The 21,728-nt window shown below is 37.6% G+C and overlaps 1 protein-coding gene and 1 pseudogene across 3 annotated transcripts in view; one reads left to right on the top strand and one right to left on the bottom strand.

Moving 5' to 3' along the window:
* The window catches only part of PPP4R3A (protein phosphatase 4 regulatory subunit 3A), a 37,320-nt gene extending 21,250 nt beyond the window's left edge, over positions 1-16,070 (top strand). The window contains exons 7-15 of one of the 2 annotated variants that reach the window (XM_079768118.1): positions 1,153-1,308; positions 2,990-3,121; positions 3,223-3,325; positions 5,762-5,920; positions 11,162-11,331; positions 12,431-12,573; positions 13,241-13,431; positions 13,858-14,084; positions 15,352-16,070. In XM_079768118.1, the coding sequence (XP_079624244.1) occupies positions 1,153-1,308; positions 2,990-3,121; positions 3,223-3,325; positions 5,762-5,920; positions 11,162-11,331; positions 12,431-12,573; positions 13,241-13,431; positions 13,858-14,084; positions 15,352-15,462 (1,392 nt within the window). In that variant the 3' untranslated portion in view covers positions 15,463-16,070. The remainder of the gene's footprint in view (positions 1-1,152; positions 1,309-2,989; positions 3,122-3,222; positions 3,326-5,761; positions 5,921-11,161; positions 11,332-12,430; positions 12,574-13,240; positions 13,432-13,857; positions 14,085-15,351) is intronic. The other variant, XM_079768119.1, reaches the window with a different exon arrangement.
* LOC307097890 (dCTP pyrophosphatase 1-like) overlaps positions 1-21,728 on the bottom strand; it is a 447,295-nt pseudogene that overhangs the window by 334,424 nt on the left and 91,143 nt on the right. The gene's annotated exons all lie outside the window — the stretch shown is intronic.

The following is a 21,728-nucleotide window of genomic DNA, read 5'->3' as shown; positions in this document are numbered from 1 at the left end:
GCGGCGCTGCTGGGCGGCCCAGAGGCCCACACTGCACCCTGGCCCGCGGCATCCGGCCGTGCTCACCGCATCTCTGCCTGGGGACTCAGGCGCCGTGACTCAGGCGGGGAGGGGGGCGCATGGGGTCCCAGGTGCTGCCAGGGCCCAGAGGTCAGCTGGGACCTCCCTTCCACGCCAGATGCTCGCACTTTGATCTCCGACCAGGCCTAGGGACCATGGGCCTCTAGTTAAAAAGCTATAAAATTCTAGTATTAGAGTTCTTACATAGTACTGAAAGAATCCTCAGGAACTTTCCATCCTGTATAATATAACCCTAATATGCAAGTCGACAGAATGGCAGAACGACCTTTGTGACGTGCACTGACCACCAGGGGGCAGACACTCAATGCAGGAGCTGCCCCCTGGTGGTCAGTGCGCTCCCACAGGGGGCGCGCGCTCAGCCAGAAGCTGGGCTCATGGCTGGCAAGTGCAGTGGCAGTGGCGGGATCCTCTCCCACCTCTGCCGCAGCTCTAAGGACACCGTAAGGACCCCTCGGTGGATGTTCCCCTAAGGGATCCCAGGCTCAGGGACACCCCTCCCTTGCCTCCCTTCTCCTCCCCAGTGCCCAAATGTGTGCACTGGGCCTCTAGTATCTTCTTTAATAATAAAAGGGTAATATGCTAATTAGATTGGATGTCTTCTGGACGTCATTCGAATGTCCTTCCTGACAAAGCCAGGGCCTGAGGGAAGCCTGCCCGAGTCCTGGGTGCCCACAGGTGTCCCGAGGGAAGCCGGCGCCTGTGTCCCGGGTGCCTGCCGGCGGCCAGAGGAAGGAAGCTTGGGTCCTGGGTGCTGGAGGGAAGCCGGTGCCAGCAGCCGGGGGAAGGAAGGCCTACTCTTGCACGAATTTTCGTGCATCGGGCCTCTAGTTTTTAATAATAATGTGTTAACTTTGCAGCCTATTAGATGACATGTTAAAGTAGGAAAGTAAACAGGAATAAAAGAAAGTATAACTTTATCCATGGAAAAGGGTTTTTACATGCAGCAGAATTTCCTTTACCTCTTTTTTTTTTACTGCAGTGTTTTCTTATAATTTGTTAGGTTTTGAATTTATGTAGCCATAAGTTCCATATTTTTATAATATAGGAGACATAAGTTCTTTTTATCTGCAGGGCATGGATGATACACAGGTGCGAAGTGCTGCTACTGATATATTCTCATACTTGGTTGAATATAATCCATCCATGGTACGAGAGTTTGTCATGCAGGAGGCACAACAGAATGATGATGTAAGTAAGAAGTTAACAGAGCAAAAAATAACCAACAAGGTAAATATTATTTGCACTAACAGTAACTGTATTTATTTAAGATTTAAATAGTTAATGTTTGGGAAAAGTGTAGCCATAATATCAAATGGCTTATTCTTCCCCTAAAATGGCTACTGTCTCAGTTTTAAAGCGTGTCTTACAGCAGTTATTTGTTAATGCTCAACTTAAATTTCTTTTTAAATTTTTTAGATTATTAATTCTGAAGTTAACTTTCTGTAATGTTTAAATCATTTAATCAATAAATTGTTATTCTGTATGTGGAATTGACTTTGCTAGGGATTGAGTCTCAAAATCATCAAGAATGAAGAAATGAAGCACAGTCCCTTGGAAAGTTTTTAGGGTGCTTTACCTAACCATAGGGAACAAGCTATTGTCTTGTTCATACACATACATATTTTAAGTAAGTGAGAGAATGTATCCTGGTAATGGGAAGGGCACTCCCAGAGTAAATGGTGTGTGGCATATGTGACAGCCCTAAATGTGTGTGCTCTGTTCTGTTTTCAGATAAAGCAATGATTCTGATTCCCCCCACCTCCACCCTTCTTCCCCCATAAAATCTTGAAAGTAATTTTTTACTTAATAATAAACTAAGATGTTCTTCCTTCAACTTCTTAAGGAGTGAGGTTGGAATTGTGTGGATCTTTTATCATAGTTTTACAAAATGAGAAAATAAACTTTTACTTTTAAAAATATCCTAATTAATGTGTTGTGATGTCAAAGAGAAGTGGACTGTCTAATAACCTCTCTATTGAGGGTTGTTTTTTAATTGTAATGTCAGGGTAGGTACAGAAAAGTACAAGTTTGAACTGTTGAATATTACCATTTTCTTTTATAAAATAGACCTATCTTGAAAGCCAAAATATCTATATTAAAATAAAGGCTATTCTTATTGGTCCTGTAACCCACTAGTTGAAGATAACATTAATGTAGTTTACTCATATGCATTAGGTCTCTTGATTCCTAGTCTTAATCATCATTTCCATATACTGTCTGCATTTTCTTTTTTGTCTATCCTACTATTGCATATATAGGCAAGAGCAGGGATTTTCTCATTGAATCAATTTTTATTTACTCCTTGTGCCAGGAACACCAGTCATAGTGACATTTGGAATCTAGAATACATTTATTCTCCTGTGTTTTCCTCTAAATATTATAATCTTGTTTCCCCAATTTCAGACATTCAGGTACCAACTAACTTTTTTCTTAAAATGGAAACTTTATATCGTTTCCATAAATGGAGTATAGATATAGATATCATTTGCCATGAATAGAAGGAATCCCATAAAAATGCATTGAAAATAGAACAATGTTATAAATTTTATCTAAATATTCTTACTGTTAAAGCTATGAACCTAAGGCCCATTCGCCTTCTTCAGGAAGGATATTTTGTTATCAAGATGTGTAAAGATTATTAGCACCAAATTGAAACTTTGTTTTTGCTTTAATCAGAGGGATTTACAGATACTAGAAAAAGAAAGAAACTTTAATTTTGGTAGTATTTAGTGTAATGTGCCTGTGCCACATTTTAGGGAAACACTGCCATATACGTATTAAGTTAGTCAAGCATTTCGTTTGAGGTTAACAAGATTGCTAGAGCTAGCTATAATGCTGTAGTATGTCATAGTATTTGCTTTTTCCATTCCCCCATAATAAATGATCCTTATTGTATTTTTCTCACCAGGATATTTTGCTCATCAACCTCATTATAGAACATATGATTTGTGATACAGACCCTGAACTTGGAGGAGCAGTCCAACTTATGGGCCTGCTTCGAACTTTAGTTGACCCAGAGAACATGTTAGCTACTTCCAATGTAAGCCACGGCTGTTTTTCTGTTTATCATGCTAGTATATTGTTTATTGCTGATAGTAACCAGTGCAGTTAAAGTTCATGGAAGTGTTTTTGGTTCCTTAGAAAACAGAAAAGACTGAATTTCTGGGTTTCTTCTACAAACACTGTATGCATGTCCTCACTGCTCCTTTACTGGCAAATACAACAGAAGACAAACCTAGCAAAGGTAAGATAATGCAGATTGGTAGTTCTTTCTTCTTGAATTCTAAAACTCATGGTGTTAACATAGAGGTCTAATGTATTTTCAAAAGAGGTGTTCAAAGTAAAATTTCTTTCAAGTGTTATAATTATAGATAACAGGTCAAAGAAAATAAGAGAATTGCTTTTGGATTTTTAAATTTTATTTTAATGGGGGAGGGGGGTGTGGGAGGGATTTATTGTTCCATTTATTTATGCCCTTATTGGTTGATATTTGTCCCCGATCGAATCCGCAACCTTGATGTATTGTGACGATGCTCTAACCAACTCTAGCTATCTGGCCAGGGCTCCTTCAGAATTTTAAAACAATTTTTTCTGAAAGCAGTGTTTGTTTTTAGTTTGCATTTACATAGGTGAAATAAATAGAGGTAGCTATGAGAAAATTCATTTTAAGTTATTTATACTCCAGATGTGTAGTAGAGCGAAGCTTGTACTCAATATTAAGCTATTTATATTTGCATTGAGGATGAATCCTATATAATAAAAGGCTAATATGCAAATCGACCGGACAGCGGAACAACTGGTCGCTATGATGCGCAATGACCATCGGGGGCAGATGCTCAATGCAGGAGCTGCCCCCTGGTGGTCCCACAGGCGGAGCGCCGCTCTGCTAGAAGCCAGGCTCAAGGCTGGTGAGCGCAGCAGCAGTGGCAGGAGCCTCTCCCACCTCCGCGGCAGCACTAAGGATGTCCAACTGACGGCTCCCCAGGGGGCCTAAGCCATCCGTCGGACATCCCCCAAGGGCTCACGAATTTCGTGCACTGGGCCTCTAGTCAAAACATGATTATTATTACTTCTGCATTTTATTCCTTTAGCTTTTAGCTTGTTTAATTTAGAAAGAAGTTGTAGGTTCTTCATTGGGAAATTCCTTATTGAAGCTTTCAGAATAATTGTGTTATTTTGTCATATGAATTATCAGTATAGAATATTTTAACCTACAGCACCACTTAGAAAATAAATGTTAAATTTACCTTTTTTTTTTAATGACTTTGGAATCAAGTCTTGGAAACAAGATACACTCATTTCTCCTACCTACTTTATTCCTATTAGGTAAAGTTTGAGGCTTTTTTCCAGACCCACATGTTTAATTCATCAAGCATTTAAAGGCATGTGCTGTAATCTTTAGGGGCTTAATTGGGGAATTGAAAAAAAAATTAGTAAAATACTTTCAGAGGCTTACTGCCTGGTGAGGAAGATAAGCCAATTATTGTAGTTCAGTATGGATTCATCTTACCTTATAATAGAGAAACATGCAAATTGACCGCACCTCCGCTATGCCCACGATTGGGCCGGCAGGAGGCTGGGGGCGGGACTCCGGGTGGCATATCCGCCGTTGAGAAGTTCAAGATGGCGGTGCCAAGTGGCCGGACCCATGCCGCTGCTCCTGGGGGTGCCTGAAGCAATCGGCACCCCGGGGGGGGCGTGGCCAGACACATGCCGCCGCTCCCCGGGGTGCCTGGGGCGATCGGCACCCCGGGGGGTGTTGCCGGGCCCATGCCACCGCTCCCGGGGGGTGCCTGGGGCAATCGGCCACCTAGGGGGGGCGTGTCCGGGCCCCTCCCGCCCCTCCCGGGGGTCCCGGGGTTGATCGTCCACCTGGGAGGGCATGGTCCTGCCCCTCCCGCCCCTCCCAGGGGTCTGGGGGTCGATCGGCCACCTGGGGGGGCGTGGCCCGGCCCCTCCCGCCGCTCCCCGGGGTCCCAGGGGCCGAGGCTTTCCGGGCCTTGGGCACCAGCGTGGAGCCTGCACTGATCGCAGGAAACCACTGGGGGTCGGCTCCTGCGATCCTTAGCAAGGATGTTGGGTGCCGACGAGCCCAAGGCCACCGCCCGGGGCCAAGCCCTGACCCTGAAAAAGGCAGAAGGCGGTGGCCACAGCCAAGGCCTGGGTCCCTGGTGCCGGCAGAAAACTGGTGCAGGCAGCCAGGTGAATGAAGGTCTATTGCACGAATCTTCGTGCAAACGGGCTACTAGTTATGTATAATAAAGGAGGCACAGAACACGCTTGATTCATAGAAACAGAGAAATTCCACCAAAGACTAGATGTGTCTGGCAGGACCTCCTATGCTATGCTGAAGGATGTGTTAAGACATGGTAGAGCATTCTTGCACTTGGAATAAAGCAGATCTAGTAGATTTGTATACCATCTCTGCTTTACTGACTTTTCAGACTTGGGTCTTGTAAATCTAATTCCTCATAGAGTTACTTAAATTAAGTAAGAAAAACTGTAAAGCATCATTCTTAGCACATGGTAGGCATTCAATGAATTTTAGTTTCTTTTTCCTTAACTTTAAAATATTTGGGTTAATGGAAGGAATTTTACTTGATTGGAATTTAGGTTCTTATATTTGGGGGAGAAAAAGAAAATTAGCCATTAAATATAAATTGTATTTTGTTTATTTTAGATGATTTTCAGACTGCCCAGTTGTTGGCACTTGTATTGGAATTGTTAACATTTTGTGTGGAGCACCATACCTATCACATAAAGAACTACATTATTAATAAGGACATCCTCCGGAGAGTGCTAGTGCTTATGGCCTCGAAGCATGCTTTCTTGGCATTATGTAAGTGTTGCTTCTGGTAGAATTACTTATCTGTATATTATCATGTTGTTGGTATTTTTAGGTCTCATTGCCTAAGAAGAAATATTCACTGATTTCAGGTCAGGAGAGCTAATACTAAGTTACACTGATTATGTATTTGTGCCACATTCTGAGCAGCTGATTGTCCTGACTTTCTTCTTTCTCGTTACTATCCAGCAAAGGGTTAAAGTGTATCTGTAATATGTATTTCCATAGAGTGTTATAGTCCGTCATTGAGATGGCCTGAGATCATTTTACCTCAGTTACCATTCTTCAAACTTAGCATTGCATTACTAATTAAAAATTACGTATTCTTCTTGTTATACTAGTCTCAAAATCATGAAGAAACATTTTCATAATTTAGAAAATTGATACCTAATAGAACTGAGTTCACAAAGCACATTCTCTCTTAAGTTACAAAATGCCTAGCACAGATGTATACAGATGGTCCATTTTTTAATTCCACAAATAATTTTTCTCCAGCTTTATTGCAATGTATTTGACATATAACATTGTGTTACCTCAGATATTTTAGAGCAGGGTGGCAATTGTGGCGAAATCTGACCTGTGGTCTATTTTTGTGCAACTGGCAAACTGAAAAATGATTTTTATGTTTTTAAAGGGTTGTTAAAAAAAGATGAGAGACCATATGACCATACATGGCTCACAAAGCCTAGAATATGTACTGTGTACACCTTTATGGAATGATTTGTTAACTCTTTTAGAGCAACAGATAGTCTTTTAACAAGATTGTTTATGGTTACACAGTTCTTGAATTATTTTCACTGTGTTCTTAAGACCCTACTTTTTTGAAGTAAAAAACATTTTTTCTGTATTGGAAATAGGTTAATCTATTCTTGATCATATAGCAGCCAGCATTCTTTGGTTAAGTTGGTAGACCAATTTTAGGGGTACCCTAGTGACTCATTAATAGACATCTGCTGGTAACTAACTTACACTTTTTGGTGTTTATAGGTAAGTTTGGTTGTTTTGTTGTTATTGTTTAAAGGTATCATAGTCATACACATATACCCATTTTTGCTCTTTTTTTTTTACATCATTTAAAATTTTTTTCCTTTATTTTTAAAAACTTCCTTAAATTATAAAAACATTATAAAAAGAATGCTTCTGGTGTTGATTTGTTTTATCAACATTTTATCTTTTATCTGTTAGAAATAGGTTTCCTTCTAAAAAATTCATTAAACTTTCTATCAGGATAACAGTTGTTACGCTTGACAGTTTTTCAGGCCTGTGTACACATTGTAGTATATACTGAGAATACATCTGGACAGAGTATATTTTTCAATTTTCAGATATTTAGTATAACTACTTTCTGCTAATTATCCAGAACCTTTGATATTACTTTAGTGATCGTTTTTTTCCAGCCAGAAGTAATAGTATTGGTGGCATTAACCTAGACTGCTAAGGGCAGCAAAAAATAAATTTATTATTTTGGTTCTATCCTGCTTTTGCATATGTTTATGAGCTTATTAGCACATGTGAAAGAAGGGCTTTTAAATTAATGTGCATTTTCCTTGTATACCTATCACAGCAAAAGTGAGCCCCAAGACCCAAGTTGAGAGGGAGTTTATAATGAATGCTTCTTTGAATTTTGTCCACCATAGAAGGTTTTGTTTGAATGTGGGAAAGGGAGTTTGTGAGCAGGTGGGATGGAAAGGAACAACTGAATAAATAAGTTAATCAGTTTATTTCAATAAATACTACCATATTTCATTGATTCTAAGGCAGCGGTTGACAATCTTTTGGACCACATGGACCACCAGTGGTCTGCGGACCATTGGTTGGTGACCGCTGCTCCAAAGGTTTCCTTAAACCAGCGGTCACCAACCTTTCGGACCTCACAGACCACCAGTGGTCCACAGACCACCAGTTGGCGACTACTGTTCTAAGGTATATATTTGTATGCATTTATCATTTCTCAAATTAAGGTAAGTCTTAACAGTTAATAGCATGATCTGTAGCTCTGTCTGTTCATTTTGTTTTCTTAGTAGTAGAAAAGATAAAGAATTTTGCAATCAGTGGCATCTTCGATTTGAAGAAGTATGATATATACCTGGAACAATGAAGATGATTATGGCCTGTACTCAGTTTATTAGGAGGAGATGGTCTATAAAAATCAAAACACATCATCATAAGCACGATATTGTGACGTGTTTAGTGGAAATGGTTTATTCTACATGAATAAGGCAGATCAGGGAAATTTTGAAGAGTTCAGTTGAGTTTCTGTTAGTCATGGGGGGAGAGTGACATTCTTGTTTGAACATGCTGTTAAGATGTGCAAATGTGGCAAAGTGTGGTGTGTGAGTGTTTTGGGGTAGGTAGAACACAAGTCCCATAGGAGAGTGGCAGGAAAGGTCTCTTCAGTTCTCCATCTCATTTGGCTTGCAGTATTGCAAAGAAAATGTCTCATAATTTAATGAGAACTATGAAGAAGATCATTACAAATTAATGAAAGTTTATCTTTTAGGAAATGTAAGCATGCCAGATAAATCTTGGTTATGTTTTATTATTAATATTTTCCAAATGAAGTTATCATTGAACCTAACCCTCAGTGTGGCTATCTTCCCAGTACTGAGAATATAAGTAGCTTCTGAAAGAAGATGCCAGTCAGTAGGAATAAGCTCTTTAGGACTGGCTTTGCAGTATACAGGAGTTTTTATCAAGGATTTCTAAAAGAGCTAAATAAAATTTGAAATGACTTAAGGTATTCGTCTTCTGATAAAGGAGTACATTAAAATGCTAGGTATAGTTTTGTAAGGGAGGGTTTTGTAAGTAAATTTAGATGCATACTTGTAAGGACAAAATATAAATGAATGGTTAAGTGTAAACAATTTGGGGACTTGGGGAACTTTCCATTTTTTATATCTACTGCTGCTTAATTAGTATACTTCTGTCATATTTAAAGACAACTAATCAAGTCTGTAGCTGAGACTAGCAATACTTTCAAATATAGGTTAGAGATATGTACACACACACACACACACACACTAGTAATTGCAGTCTTAATTCTTTGCCTTTTCAGGATTCTTGGATCTTACATTGTAGCTTTCTAGCTCATACTTTTATGTTGTCTGTATTTTTGTTGAAAATATGGAAATCTATAAGAGTAATGAGATAATTTTGTTGGAGGTGCTTTTATTCAGCTATCATTTAATTACACAGGAGGCATAAAGTCTCAAACTTAGTACATGAAATCTCATGTTGTATAAGGTAAAGATGGATTACTTGTTTTAGAGATGATTGAAACTAACCACAAAAGATTTCTGGCCTGTTAATAATGAAGGCTAGAGGTGTGAGTGGAAGCAGAGTGCACTTTATATTGAAAATCCTATGGTTATGTCAATTTGACATATCCCAAAAGCTTTCCCTAAAACCCCGTTGAGCAACTTGACTTCTCAGAACTCACTGGTAAATTTTTGAAAGCAATTTTTTATTTAACAGCAAAAAATAGTGGTTGGATATTTTCGATGCAGGTTTCTTTTTGGGGAAAGGTTTGAGTGGAAACAATACAGGTTTTGATAAAAATAAATGAGGGCAAATGGAAATGAGGAGCAAAACAAAAAGACCATTAGAACTATCTTCTATCTATATCAGCAGTTTCTGAACAGTGGTGCTATCTGCAGACCCTTAGTCTTAGTGAATTCTAGGAAGGGAGCTGCTTTTCACTTACCTAGGAACTGCATGCAGACCACAGGGTTCAGCTAGTGTGTGTTATGGTAGGACACAAGTCTCCACAAGGCCTGTAAAGTTGGAGTACCAATTCTTAGTAGCTCTTGCCTCAATTACTAAAAGCTTAAAATTTGGCCTTAGTAGCATGAGCTCTAAAGTATTGATTTTTATTCTCACAAATGGAACTGCCTCACTAAGTTCATTTGTCTAGTAATATTAAAAGAAAAACCAAACTCTAAAACCATTGTTTTGGGACAATAAACCCTTGTTCTGGTTTGACTTAAAACACAGAAAGATGCCTCTTATTGTATAAAATGTCTTATTTCACCATGCTTATGTATTTGAAAATATTCATTAGTTTAAAAAATAAAATGCAATTGCTATTATATAAACTACTTTGAAATTCCCTGCCCAGAGTGTCTCTTTAGAAAGAAACACTCTTAAAGTTGGATTGTTAAGGCAGTTTATAATCAACTGTACCTGATTGGGCATTCACTTGTGCACCTCTTTTCTGCCAACGAAAGAAAAATTGAGCTGCTTTACTCCTCTGCCTTCCCACCCAGAAACCGTGTCAGCATGGTTGCCTGGCTACCTGCTCATGAAGGACTTGATTAATAACAAATTGGCAATTTAACGAGCCACTTCCATGATCTCCAAAGAAACCAAAATACAAACACAATATTTAATCTTGCCAACCGAAGACGATGTGACTGCATGAAGTGAGTATGCTTTTTTGAACTGTTTACAATAACTGGGGCATTAACTTACTGATAATTCCATTTAGGTAAAGAGGGCTTTGTTGAAGTCTAGCTGTCTGCGTATATTTGGATCTTGACGAATGGTGACTTAACTCCCCATACCTCAAGATGTAAATATACCTTTTAATCTGTAAGTTAAAGCCTAATTAATTGTAAAAAAGGAAAACTATGAAAAAAATTTAAAAAGCATACTCGCTGTAATAAGCATTAGAGGACCACATTTTAAAAACAACATCCTCTAAATTCTAAAATATAGGAAGGCAAATTTTGGGTCATGCAGATTTTTGTGGTTTTATAGCATTTCTACAAGCACGCCCACAAACCAATGCAACCATGTATTCTGATGCAAAATAATAAAGTGTCCAAAAATAATGGTCAAATTATACCAGTGGATTGCCCTAATAAAACAATGGTTTTTCTGTTGTTTTGACGGTATATATAAAAGGATATATTTAGATTTTCATCTTAAGTAGTATGATAGGTTAATTCATTCATTAGCCCTATCTTAGCTCCTGTGTCAGCTGTAAAGTACATTTTAGTCATTAGTAACTTCCAGAATTTTTCTGGCTCTCTAAGACTTGTGTTCTATGATGACACACACTACTCTTAGAATACATTTTTCTGATAACCCTTTTGTAATTCTTATCTTTAGGTTCTGGAAGCAGTAACATCACTGTACGAAGAATTATATTTGTTAGACAGTGGTTTGTTTTTTTTTGTAAGTCTAAAATATGGAAGTGTGGTATATAATTTGAATAATGCCTCTTCATTTCAGGTGCTCTTCGTTTTAAGAGAAAGATTATCGGATTAAAAGATGAGTTTTACAACCGCTACATAATGAAAAGTTTTTTGTTTGAACCAGTAGTCAAAGCATTTCTCAACAATGGATCCCGCTACAATCTGATGAACTCTGCCATAATAGAGATGTTTGAATTTATTAGAGTGGTAGGTTCTGTACATTTTTAGTTAGGTTTTGGTTTTAATTATTGAGGAACTTTAATCTGCATTATTGGTACTTTGGCTTGAGATTATTATATTTGAAGATAATTTTTTAAAAGAAAATGTGTGTTACCAAAAGCTTGCAAGAAATTCAATTCAAATTAATAAAAACCAAAATAATCTCTCTCCCTGCTATGATTCCTTTTTGTAGGATAGTTTGAAAACTGCTTTAATATTGTCACGGTAATCATTTTAAGAGAGTAACATTACAGTTGATTATTATTTGGATGTGTTTTTGTTTAACTTTCTTGAGTTTCTCCCACATATATCTTTTATATTTTTTCTAAACTTTTGTCTATTTTTTAATATGTTTTTATTGATTTTAGAGCGAGAGAGGAATGGAAAGGGAGAGAGAGAAATATTGATTGGCTGCCTCCTGCTTGGCCCCTACTGGGGACCAAGGCCGCAATCTGGGCATGTGCCCTGACCAGGAATTGAACTGGCAACTTTTTGGTGCATGGGACGACGCTCAGCCAACTGAGCCACACTGGCCAGTGCTCTCCCATATATTTCTAAAGAGCAATTTCATAGCAAACTCTTCTTCGTTCTTTAATAATATATTAGGTTAGTGCTTCTCAAATATTGGTGTGTGTTAGAGTTATCTGTGGCATGCTTTTTTAAAAATTATGGTAAAGTATATATATAATATAAAATTTGACATTTTAACCATTTCTAAGTATATAATTCAGTGGCATTAAGTGTGTTCACATTGTTGTGCAACCATTACCACCATCCACCTCCAGCACTTTAGTATGATTTGAAATACGCCCAGATCCTACCCCAGATAATACTGAGTAGGAATCATCTAGGATGGTACCTGGGCATTTACTTTGGAAAGACCCACAGATGATGCTGAGATACACCAAAAATTGGGGACTACTGAAGTACCCAATATGGTATGGCCATTTTCATTGTTTGATGATCTCTAAAATAGTATAATAAGTTTATGAAGTTAAACTATTTTGGGTGGGTTTGTCAGTTCACGACAAGGAAGTCATGTCTTCCTAAAATAGCATTTCATCTCATTTTTTATTCTTTTTTGTAGGAAGATATAAAATCATTGACTGCTCATGTCATTGAAAATTACTGGAAAGCACTGGAAGATGTAGATTATGTACAGACATTTAAAGGATTAAAATTGAGATTTGAACAACAAAGAGAAAGGCAAGATAATCCCAAACTTGACAGGTACGTTACCTCGTATTTGAACCTTTTCATTCAGTGACAAGTTGTAGGGCAGTGGCTCTTATTTTGCTTGTGGTTTGCTCTTTGGTTTGGCAGGGGAGGAGGAAACAGCAGCTAGTGACCAGAGGTGGTAGTGTTCTATATAATGGTCAGTGTAAGTGTTTTCCTGAAGGTGTAGGTAGATTTGATCTGGGGGCTCTTCCTCAAGCATATATCAAGCTAGAAAATGAAAAAGAAAAGAATGCCACTAATGTAGCATTGAGGCTTCATGTGTCCAGACAAATCAAAATAGTATCTTACTTGCTTTGAATTACTTTAAAGTTACAAATTATTTTAAGAAATCTTGTACATTTTCCTAAATACCTGAATTCTCATGCTATATTTTAAAATCCATAAATTATGACTTAATTCCTAATGTTACATTTAATAACTGATCTGTAATAGTATAATTTTGATAATAGGAAGTTTGATTCCACTAGTTAATACTAGATATGGCAGTGTGTTTTTAAATTACATGTTGGGTGAAATCTGTTTTCGTCAATCTTTATTGTATAAATCTGTTTTATCCCATTTATCTTATTAAGACTATATCTAATTCAGAACAATACTTGAAGAATATCTAGTGAAGTCTTTATGAGTCTGTTTAATCTTATCTTCTCTTTACTCATAGTATGCGATCCATTTTGAGGAATCATAGATATCGAAGAGATGCCAGAACACTCGAAGATGAAGAGGAGATGTGGTTCAACACAGATGAAGATGACATGGAAGATGGAGAAGCTGTAGTGTCTCCATCTGACAAAGCTAAAAATGATGATGATATTATGGATCCAATAAGTAAATTCATGGAAAGGAAGAAATGTATGTTGAAAAGATGAACAAGGAGAAATGAAGTCTTTCTCACCCTAAGTTTATTCTTATTTTGTGACACTATGACTAGTATCTGATTTGTATGTATGGCAACATAGATTTTAAAGATGTTGCTTATAAGAGTGAATTAATAGCTCTGTTGTGAAAGCATAAACTAAATTTTCTTAATTTTACTTAAGGAGAAAATATTTCAGAAAGGGTAGAAACACTGAATATGATACTGAAGGTTTCATTCCTTCTCAGTAATAAAAATTCAGTGGTAATGGTGTTTAGTATTTTGCTAAAGAAGTTTTGTTGAGAGATTGATCTTCAGTGTTTCTCTTTAGCAGAGGAGTAAACTATTTTAGTGTCTCCTCATTTGGGGGATTTTTAAAGATGAGTATGTTTGACAACTATTGACAACATTCTTATTTTTAGTAAAAGAAAGTGAGGAAAAGGAGGTACTTCTGAAAACAAATCTTTCCGGCCGGCAGAGCCCAAGTTTCAAGCTTTCCCTCTCTAGTGGGACAAAGACTAACCTCACCAGCCAGTCACCTGCAACAAACCTGCCTGGATCCCCAGGGTCACCTGGATCCCCAGGATCTCCAGGATCTCCTGGATCTGTCCCTAAAAATACGTCTCAGACGGCAGCTATTACTACCAAGGTACACTTTTGACTCCCAGGCCTATCTAATTTAAGCTTTCTCAACAATAATTTTTGTGACAGTTGCTTACTTTTGGAACTGATTTAAATTTGTGAACTAGAGCATCGTTCTCCTATCATTACTTGAACTTATCTAAAGTTGAGAATTTTCTGAATGTTTTTTGTGACCAATACAGGAGTCTGAATATATACTAATTTTGGTTATTTGCATTTTAGAACCTCATGTTCAGATTTGTATGTGTCAAAACATTTACAGGAATTTAAAAGTTTTAAGTTATTTTTTTATTATAAAATTTTAAATACTTTTATTGATTTCAGAGACGAATGGAGAGGGAGAGAGAGATAGAAACAGTGATTAGAGAGAGTCATTGATCAGCTGCCTCCTGCACACCCCACACTGGGGATTGAGCCCGATAAAGACTTTGTGGGGAAAAGATAAAATCTAAATATCTAGACACTTCTAACTTTATTTTGTCAAGCAAGGTTTATAAAAAGGAGCAAACCATCTATTATTAACATTTCATTTTAAAAAAAGGATCAAAATTTTAACACCAAAAATGTAGGAAAGACAGATTCTCACAATGAACATCAATTCTTTTGGCTGCTTTATGCTGCTCTGGATTAGCATAACAGACGCATTTGGGATTCATTGATCTAAATCAGAAATATAATGCCCATCAACACATTATCATCCCTCTGATGTGAGCAAGAGACCCCTAAGGGCTAAAAATGAATGTGAGAAATGCTGAGATGAAGGGATAGGCTCCAGGCAAGAACTGTTTGAATTTCACCACCCATCCTCCATCTAAATAAAGTGAGCTACAGTGGTTTCTGGTGAGCAGGTCTCTGTGAAGTCCAGATGAAATGATGGTGAGGGGACAGAGCTGAATCATTTTCCTAATGTTTGATAGTCTGTGAACATCATTTCTAGTGGTCTGTTTAATCTTTTGTAGATTATTTTGATATACTATATAAACTTTGCTTAAAAATTTTTAATGCATTGTTAACCATAACATTTTAAATTTAGTCATTAATGTTTTTATCTCCTGGGTGATTTACTAGGATTATAAACTACTAAAAATTTTATGTTTTACTCTGGAAAATTTAGGAAATATATAAAAATAATGAATTTTCAGTTATATATAATCTCACTACCCAGAAATAACCATGGTTGTATATTGAGATGGGGGTGGGGTTCTATATCCTTTACCCAAACGTAAAAGATGCTGAAAATATTTTTTCTTTAAATAATCCTTGTTTTTGAACAGGGAGGCCTCGTGGGTCTGGTAGATTATCCTGATGATGATGAGGATGATGATGAGGATGAAGACAAGGAAGACATGCTACCATTGTCAAAGAAAGCAAAGTTTGAGTCATAATAATGGCAACTGCCTACAATCAGTACCTGTTGAAAAAAACTGGTTCTTCTACCCCTATCCCCTACAAAATTCACAACAAAGCAGTGGTCTCTTGTGAATGACTGACAGATCAGCCTCGCACACTTGACCTCTGCTCATCAAGTGCCAATTCAATGGAGCAGAAGGAGGGGATATTACACATTAGGGGAAAGACGCAAGCCTTGAGCTCTCCAGCTTGGACCACACATTGCCCTTTTCTCAGGGAAGGAAATGGAAACATAAAGCCAACAGGGCAGGGGTTTTGTAAGTGGAATTCTGGATTGACTGGTCAGTTGCTACAATCAGAATATGCTTTGTCGGACCATGTTTGGGACTCAGAAGAATAGGCTTTTCAGCCATGATTCTTCACTAGTTAAGAATGCCAGCAGTTTCTTTGTATAAAGAGACCTGCCTTTAAAACCATACATTCTGAACATTTTAGTCAAGCTACAACAGGTTTGGAAAACCTATGGGGGAGGGGCGAATATAAAATTTCCTCTTTTTTATCTGTTCCCTTTGCCCTTCGAACTGCAGATTTTTTTAAAAGTGGGGATTTGTCCCTACTTGATTAAAGATTGAGTGGAATTCTAGATGTGGTCATTTGTGTCATAATTTTTTTGTTTCATTTTGGTTTTGATTTTTTGCTCCCCTGAGTGTATGCTTAGTTGAGTATATATATTTGGGACCATTAAAACTTTTTTTGATGTAATATAACCTAACGTTGTGCTGGTACCTGTTTTACCATGTGTAATTTTTGTTCTACATCACAGTTCTTAATTTGTTTAGAGTTTTATGAAAGATGGTATAGTTTTTATTGACAAAAACAAAGTAATCTTACAACTATGTGCATACAAAAGCAATACTATTTTGTGACTAAATATTTTATATTAAAATTTACATCAGCAACTGTCTTGAGAATTCAGGGAAATAGAGTGGAATTTAAACTTTCAACAGTTTTGTTAAACCTAGAACAGTGACATTAGTATTCCAAAGAGATTCTGAAACTTCATATCGTGGGAAAATGACGGTACATTAAATAAAAATTGAGGATGGATGATTTAAAAATTAACATTTGACTTTTGAATAATAAAAAGAAAAGTGAAGAGTAAGAGAAATTGTATTAGTTGTATGTTTCTTTTCTTTTTTTTAAACTACTCCCTTTGGAATACCAGTTGGAGTTGATAGTGGTGGTTCTTATATTAATACCTGGCCAGAGGACCATCAGCTAATACCTTTTAAAACAGTTTTTTTTTTTTAAAATAGGTTCTTTTTATTGTCTTAGGTGTGCTAAAATGAAAATAAATATCTCAATTCCACATACCCTCACTTTAAGTGAAGATTTTAGAACTTACTGAAGAATATATTTGCAAATGTGAGTAAAAATTCATATCCAGGAAAGGATACTGTTTTAATTAAGCACTGTGTGCTTCTAAGCTTTTCTTTTGCTTTGGTCTTCAGTAAATTCTAATTTGTGGTACCAAAAATAAGGTTATATTGAATAGTTGGGTGGCAAGCCAGAAAGCAACATCTGCTACACTCATGAGGAGAGTTTTGTTTTTAGCTAATTGAAAATTTGAGTGTATAATTAAATAGAAGAGTTTAAGTGTATTTCACTACAGTATAGGGCTACTTCTGAGTCACAAGTTCTGGCTATTAATAATTGAAGTTTATCCACTTATCTTGCAAATAAAGATAAGAAAAACCTAATAGGATCTAAGTTAATTACATTATGTTCCATGTGAAATGAAAGTACCATGTGAAATGTTTATGCTTTAAGCATACAGCTTATTTGTTTAAGAACTTAGCTTTCAATTTCTGGTATCTCTTTTTTTGTCTTTTTATGACAACATATTGAATGCTGCAATAGCTTGTTGGCTCTGGTGGCATCATGTAGGTATTGTAAAAATCCCAGGCAGGATGTCTTTCTGGAACACAAATTGAGTTAACTTTGCATCTGTTTTGTTAATCCTCAACCCAGACTATTTTTTCCTATTGATTTTTAGAGAGAGTGGAAGGGAGGTGGGGTGGAAATTGGTTGTGCCCTGACTGGGGCCAGGATCTAACCTGCAACCAAGGTAAGTATCCTTGACTAAGAATTGAACCCAAGACCCTTCACTGCTCAGTTCAACACTCTAATCACTGAGCAACACCCGACAAGGCTAAACATACAGTTTAAACACACCATTCTGACTCCTGGAATACTTACTTGCCTTTGTATTCTGAGCATTCTTGGGTAGAGCATTCTTGGTTTTGCCTTCATCATTTATGGTGTACTAAATTTTTTAAAAAGATCCTATTGGCCTTGGACATTTAAGAGATGCCCTTTAATTGATGGATTGTTGTTTCTTTAGTGATTATGGTTACTGAAGCAGAAACTTAACACAAGTTGCTATAATAGGAAAAATGAAGTCTAAAATAGCTTGTCATTTCATTGAGGAAGACTTAGCAATAAATTAGCAAAAAGACTATTAGCTAGAAATAACAACACTTGAATTGCCACAGTTCCATCTGACTCAAAAGTCCATGCTCTTAAGCGTAGATAATGTCTTGGCAATTGATACAATGATGTGAATAGATTATTTGCCATTTTAGTGATACTTACTGGTTCTGCTCATTTGTAATGCTTAAAGTAAAAAATAAAAAAACTTCTCAGAGTGATTACCAAATGATTTCTGAAAAGGACATGGGTAATTGCTGCAGGAAACACCTTGACATCCTGAAGTGTCCAGAAATGCTACCCGGGCTGGAAGAAGCCTGATGGTTTTTCCCTGCCTGATTGTATTCAGATCCTGCTCTTTGTCCCCAGGAACTTCAATTTGCAAGTCAATTTTTGTGAATTTGGAAATGGGGAGGCATAGAGCAGGGGAAAACATTCTTCCTGGTTCTGTTCTTAATTTAAGCAACAGTCTATTTAGAACAGCAAGTTTAAACTGGAAGATTTCTTGAAGTAGAAAACTTTTCGAATGGCCTACAATTTCTAGTATTTACCATAAAAAACTTTGTTTAGAACTTTGGAGGGAAACAGGACCATCAAAATTTTGTATATGCCCAGCTTGTGTTCCTCAGTGGTTGAGCATAGACCCAGGAACCCAAAGGTTGCTGGTTTGATTCCCAGTCAGGGCACATGCCTAGGTTGCAGGCTCAATCCCCAGTAGAGGTGTGTGTAGGGAGCAGCCGATTGCTGATGTTCCTCTCTCAGTGTTTCTCCTCCCTTCCTCTGTCTCTAAAAATAAAATTGGAAAAGCATGAAAAAATTCTTACAAGGTTATATTAACTTTGTCATGACATTTGGAGCAAGAGGATTATTAAAAAGGTGTAAGGGATGGGTTATTGTCTACCATTATACTGGGACATTGAGACGCATCCAGGCAATGGGGCAATCATCTGCATGTGTGATTGCACTTTGATTTTTCTCTGCTTGGCCTTAATGCTTCTTGGCTCTTCATAATGAAACTTTTAGCCTTTCTTCAGAGATAAATGTCTTAACTACTGGAGTTGGATGTCTTGTTCCCTAAAATAGCTCTTATTGGAGACAACTTTCCTTGACTTTTTGCTCTTCTAGGTAAGTTATTCCATGGGCTCAGTGAATAGTGATTTCTTCAACGTGATGCTAAATGGGTTTTTGTTTTGCTTCTTCCTATTCTCACCATCCCAAAAAACTGCCTGGTGTAGGTCACACTCTACCTGCCAATTCAGTGGACACCTTTCCATCCTTATATTACTTGATACTTCTGCAGCATTTACTACTATCTCCTTGAACTCTTTCTCTTGGCTTCTATTGTACCATGTGCTTTAACATTCATGACTTTATCTCTTTTCATGGCTCCTTTTACCCCTTAAATGCTAGGATTCACTAGGATTGCACCTTGGGTACCAATCTTCCCAATCACTAGCTAGGTCACATTACTTGTATATATATCCCTGACCCAATCATGCTATGCCCCAAAAGACTACCTTAACTTGTGTGCCCCTCTCAATGCTTTTCCTGCCTTACCTGCTGATGAAGTCCTATTCACCTTCCAATGTTCCTTGAAGGAAGGGTATGTTACAGCCTTTCAACTATGTATTCTAGTATCTAGTATGACCCAAGCCCACAAATGGGTCTCCAAATGTTTACTGGATGAATGATCAAAAGACTGAATAACATGCACACAGAATATACAGACTGGGAAAGTCTTTTAGCTGATGCCCTAGCACAGTCAAAGTTAATTGATTAAGACGTGGCCCGATGGCTCAGTTGGTTGGAGCATCATCCCTTACACCAAGCCCGGTCAGGGCACATATCTAGGTTGTGTGTTGGATCCCAGGTTGGGGCGCAAATGGGAGGCAACCAATTGATGTCTCTCACATTGATATTTCTCCCTTCTCTAAAATCAGTATATATCCTCAGGTGAAAATTAAAATTTACTTAAAAAGTGATTCATATTTTAATTGGATTTATGGAGTGATAACTGGTTAACAACACACAGATTTAAGGTGCACAACTCTATAACACATCCATCTATACACTGTATTCCACCCCTAGCTGATTCATTCTTGACCACAAAGTTCCCTCTGGTGGATATAAAGGGAGTACTTGAGATTTCTGTCCTTTGTACCACTGTGTTTTAAGGTAGTAGCATGAACAGAGAGTATTTTAGGCTCAGGAAATTACTTTGACTCATTTCAACAACTGCAGTCCTTACTTAAGCCTTCCTGTTCTATTCATCATGGGCTCCAGCACCTCTTACTCCTCTGGTCATATGCCTTACAGATAAGTACAGACCCTTTTATCACTGGACCTAGCCATGAGCTATAGGTTTCACAGACGACTTATCTTTGGTCCGATGTTTACAAATCTCATGCTCTTAAATGTTAAATGCTACAACATGGATGAACCTTGAGGACATTGGGCTAAATTAAGTAAGCCATTCACAAAAAGATAAATACTGCATGTTTCCACTTACATGAGGTATTATAGAATAGTCAAAATTATAAAGACCAAGTAGAATTGGGGGAGGGGGGGAGGAGTTGCCAGGGGTTGGAGAATGGGAGTTGCTGTTTAATAGGTATAGAGTTTGATTTACACGATGAAAACATGGGGATGATGACTGCACAATAATGTGAATGTATTTAATATCAATGAACTGTATACTTCAAAATGGCTATGATGGTAAATCTTATGTGTATTTTAACAAAATTATTATAAAAGTAATATATGCTCATTATAACAAAAAATACAAGGACACATTAACAAATAGTCATTCCTCCCTCCCTCAACTTGTACAAATAATTTAAGCTCCTATCACATAACAGAGATGCCATTAGCTTACACTGCTAAGCCAACATTTTCTGAGAGGGGTAAAAATTCCTTTATCAGAATGAAGATTAAAATTACAATACTGCTTCTGTTTAGGAAGCAACGTATAAAGCAGATAAATTTTATTTTATGCAGAGGTGGGCGGGATGGAGGGCCACTGCTTAGTGATTAGCGTATGATATGTGTGTTTGTTCCCTAAAGCGTATGTCCCAACTGGATAGAGACTTAGGGGGGAAAAATTCTTATTAAAGTAGTGGTAGAAGAGGGAGAAAATGAGAAAGATGATTATAAACCCTTTTACATGCATCACTTTCAACCTCAAAATTATAAAGTCATATAGGGAAAATGTTTTTATTCAGATTTTAGGGATTAAGTGACTTTTAAGAGGTAACTTCTTGCCCTGGCCAGTGTGACTCAGTTGAGCATCAACCTGTGCACCGGGAGGTTGCTGGTTCAATTCCAGGTCAGGGCATGTGCCTGGGTTTCCGGCTCCATGCCTGGTAGGGAGTGTGCAGGAGGCAGCCGATCAATGTTTCTCATTGATCTTTCTATCTCTCCCTCTCCCTTCCTCTCTCAAAGAACTTGTCCTGGTCATCCAGCTATTTGAAACCTTCCAACACATGGGCACCATTCAGTTTACATAACCAAGTAAAGGATGCTGAGTCAGCTCCTTCTGGATGTGAGGTTGGGTCTCCAACTGAACTGCTGAAACATCAGTGATCATGAATCAAGAAACAGCAGCGATCTGACCCCAAAACCAATTCCTGACCTGGCTGCAGCCTCGGGACTGTCAACCAGGGACAAATTCTCTCACCACGGTAGGAAGCCTCACCACAGACTGGTAGAAAGCTTTTGTCCTGTGTATGTATGATGGTAAAATAAAATTAAAAAAAACTTTTGAAAATCCCTTCCTCCTCTTTCCAAAAGAATTAGGGTCAATGTGAAAAAA

Source organism: Cnephaeus nilssonii (genome assembly GCF_951640355.1).
Source record: "Cnephaeus nilssonii genome assembly, chromosome: 4".
NCBI lineage: Eukaryota > Metazoa > Chordata > Mammalia > Chiroptera > Vespertilionidae > Cnephaeus > Cnephaeus nilssonii.
This window is presented reverse-complemented; position numbering and strand designations above follow the sequence as displayed.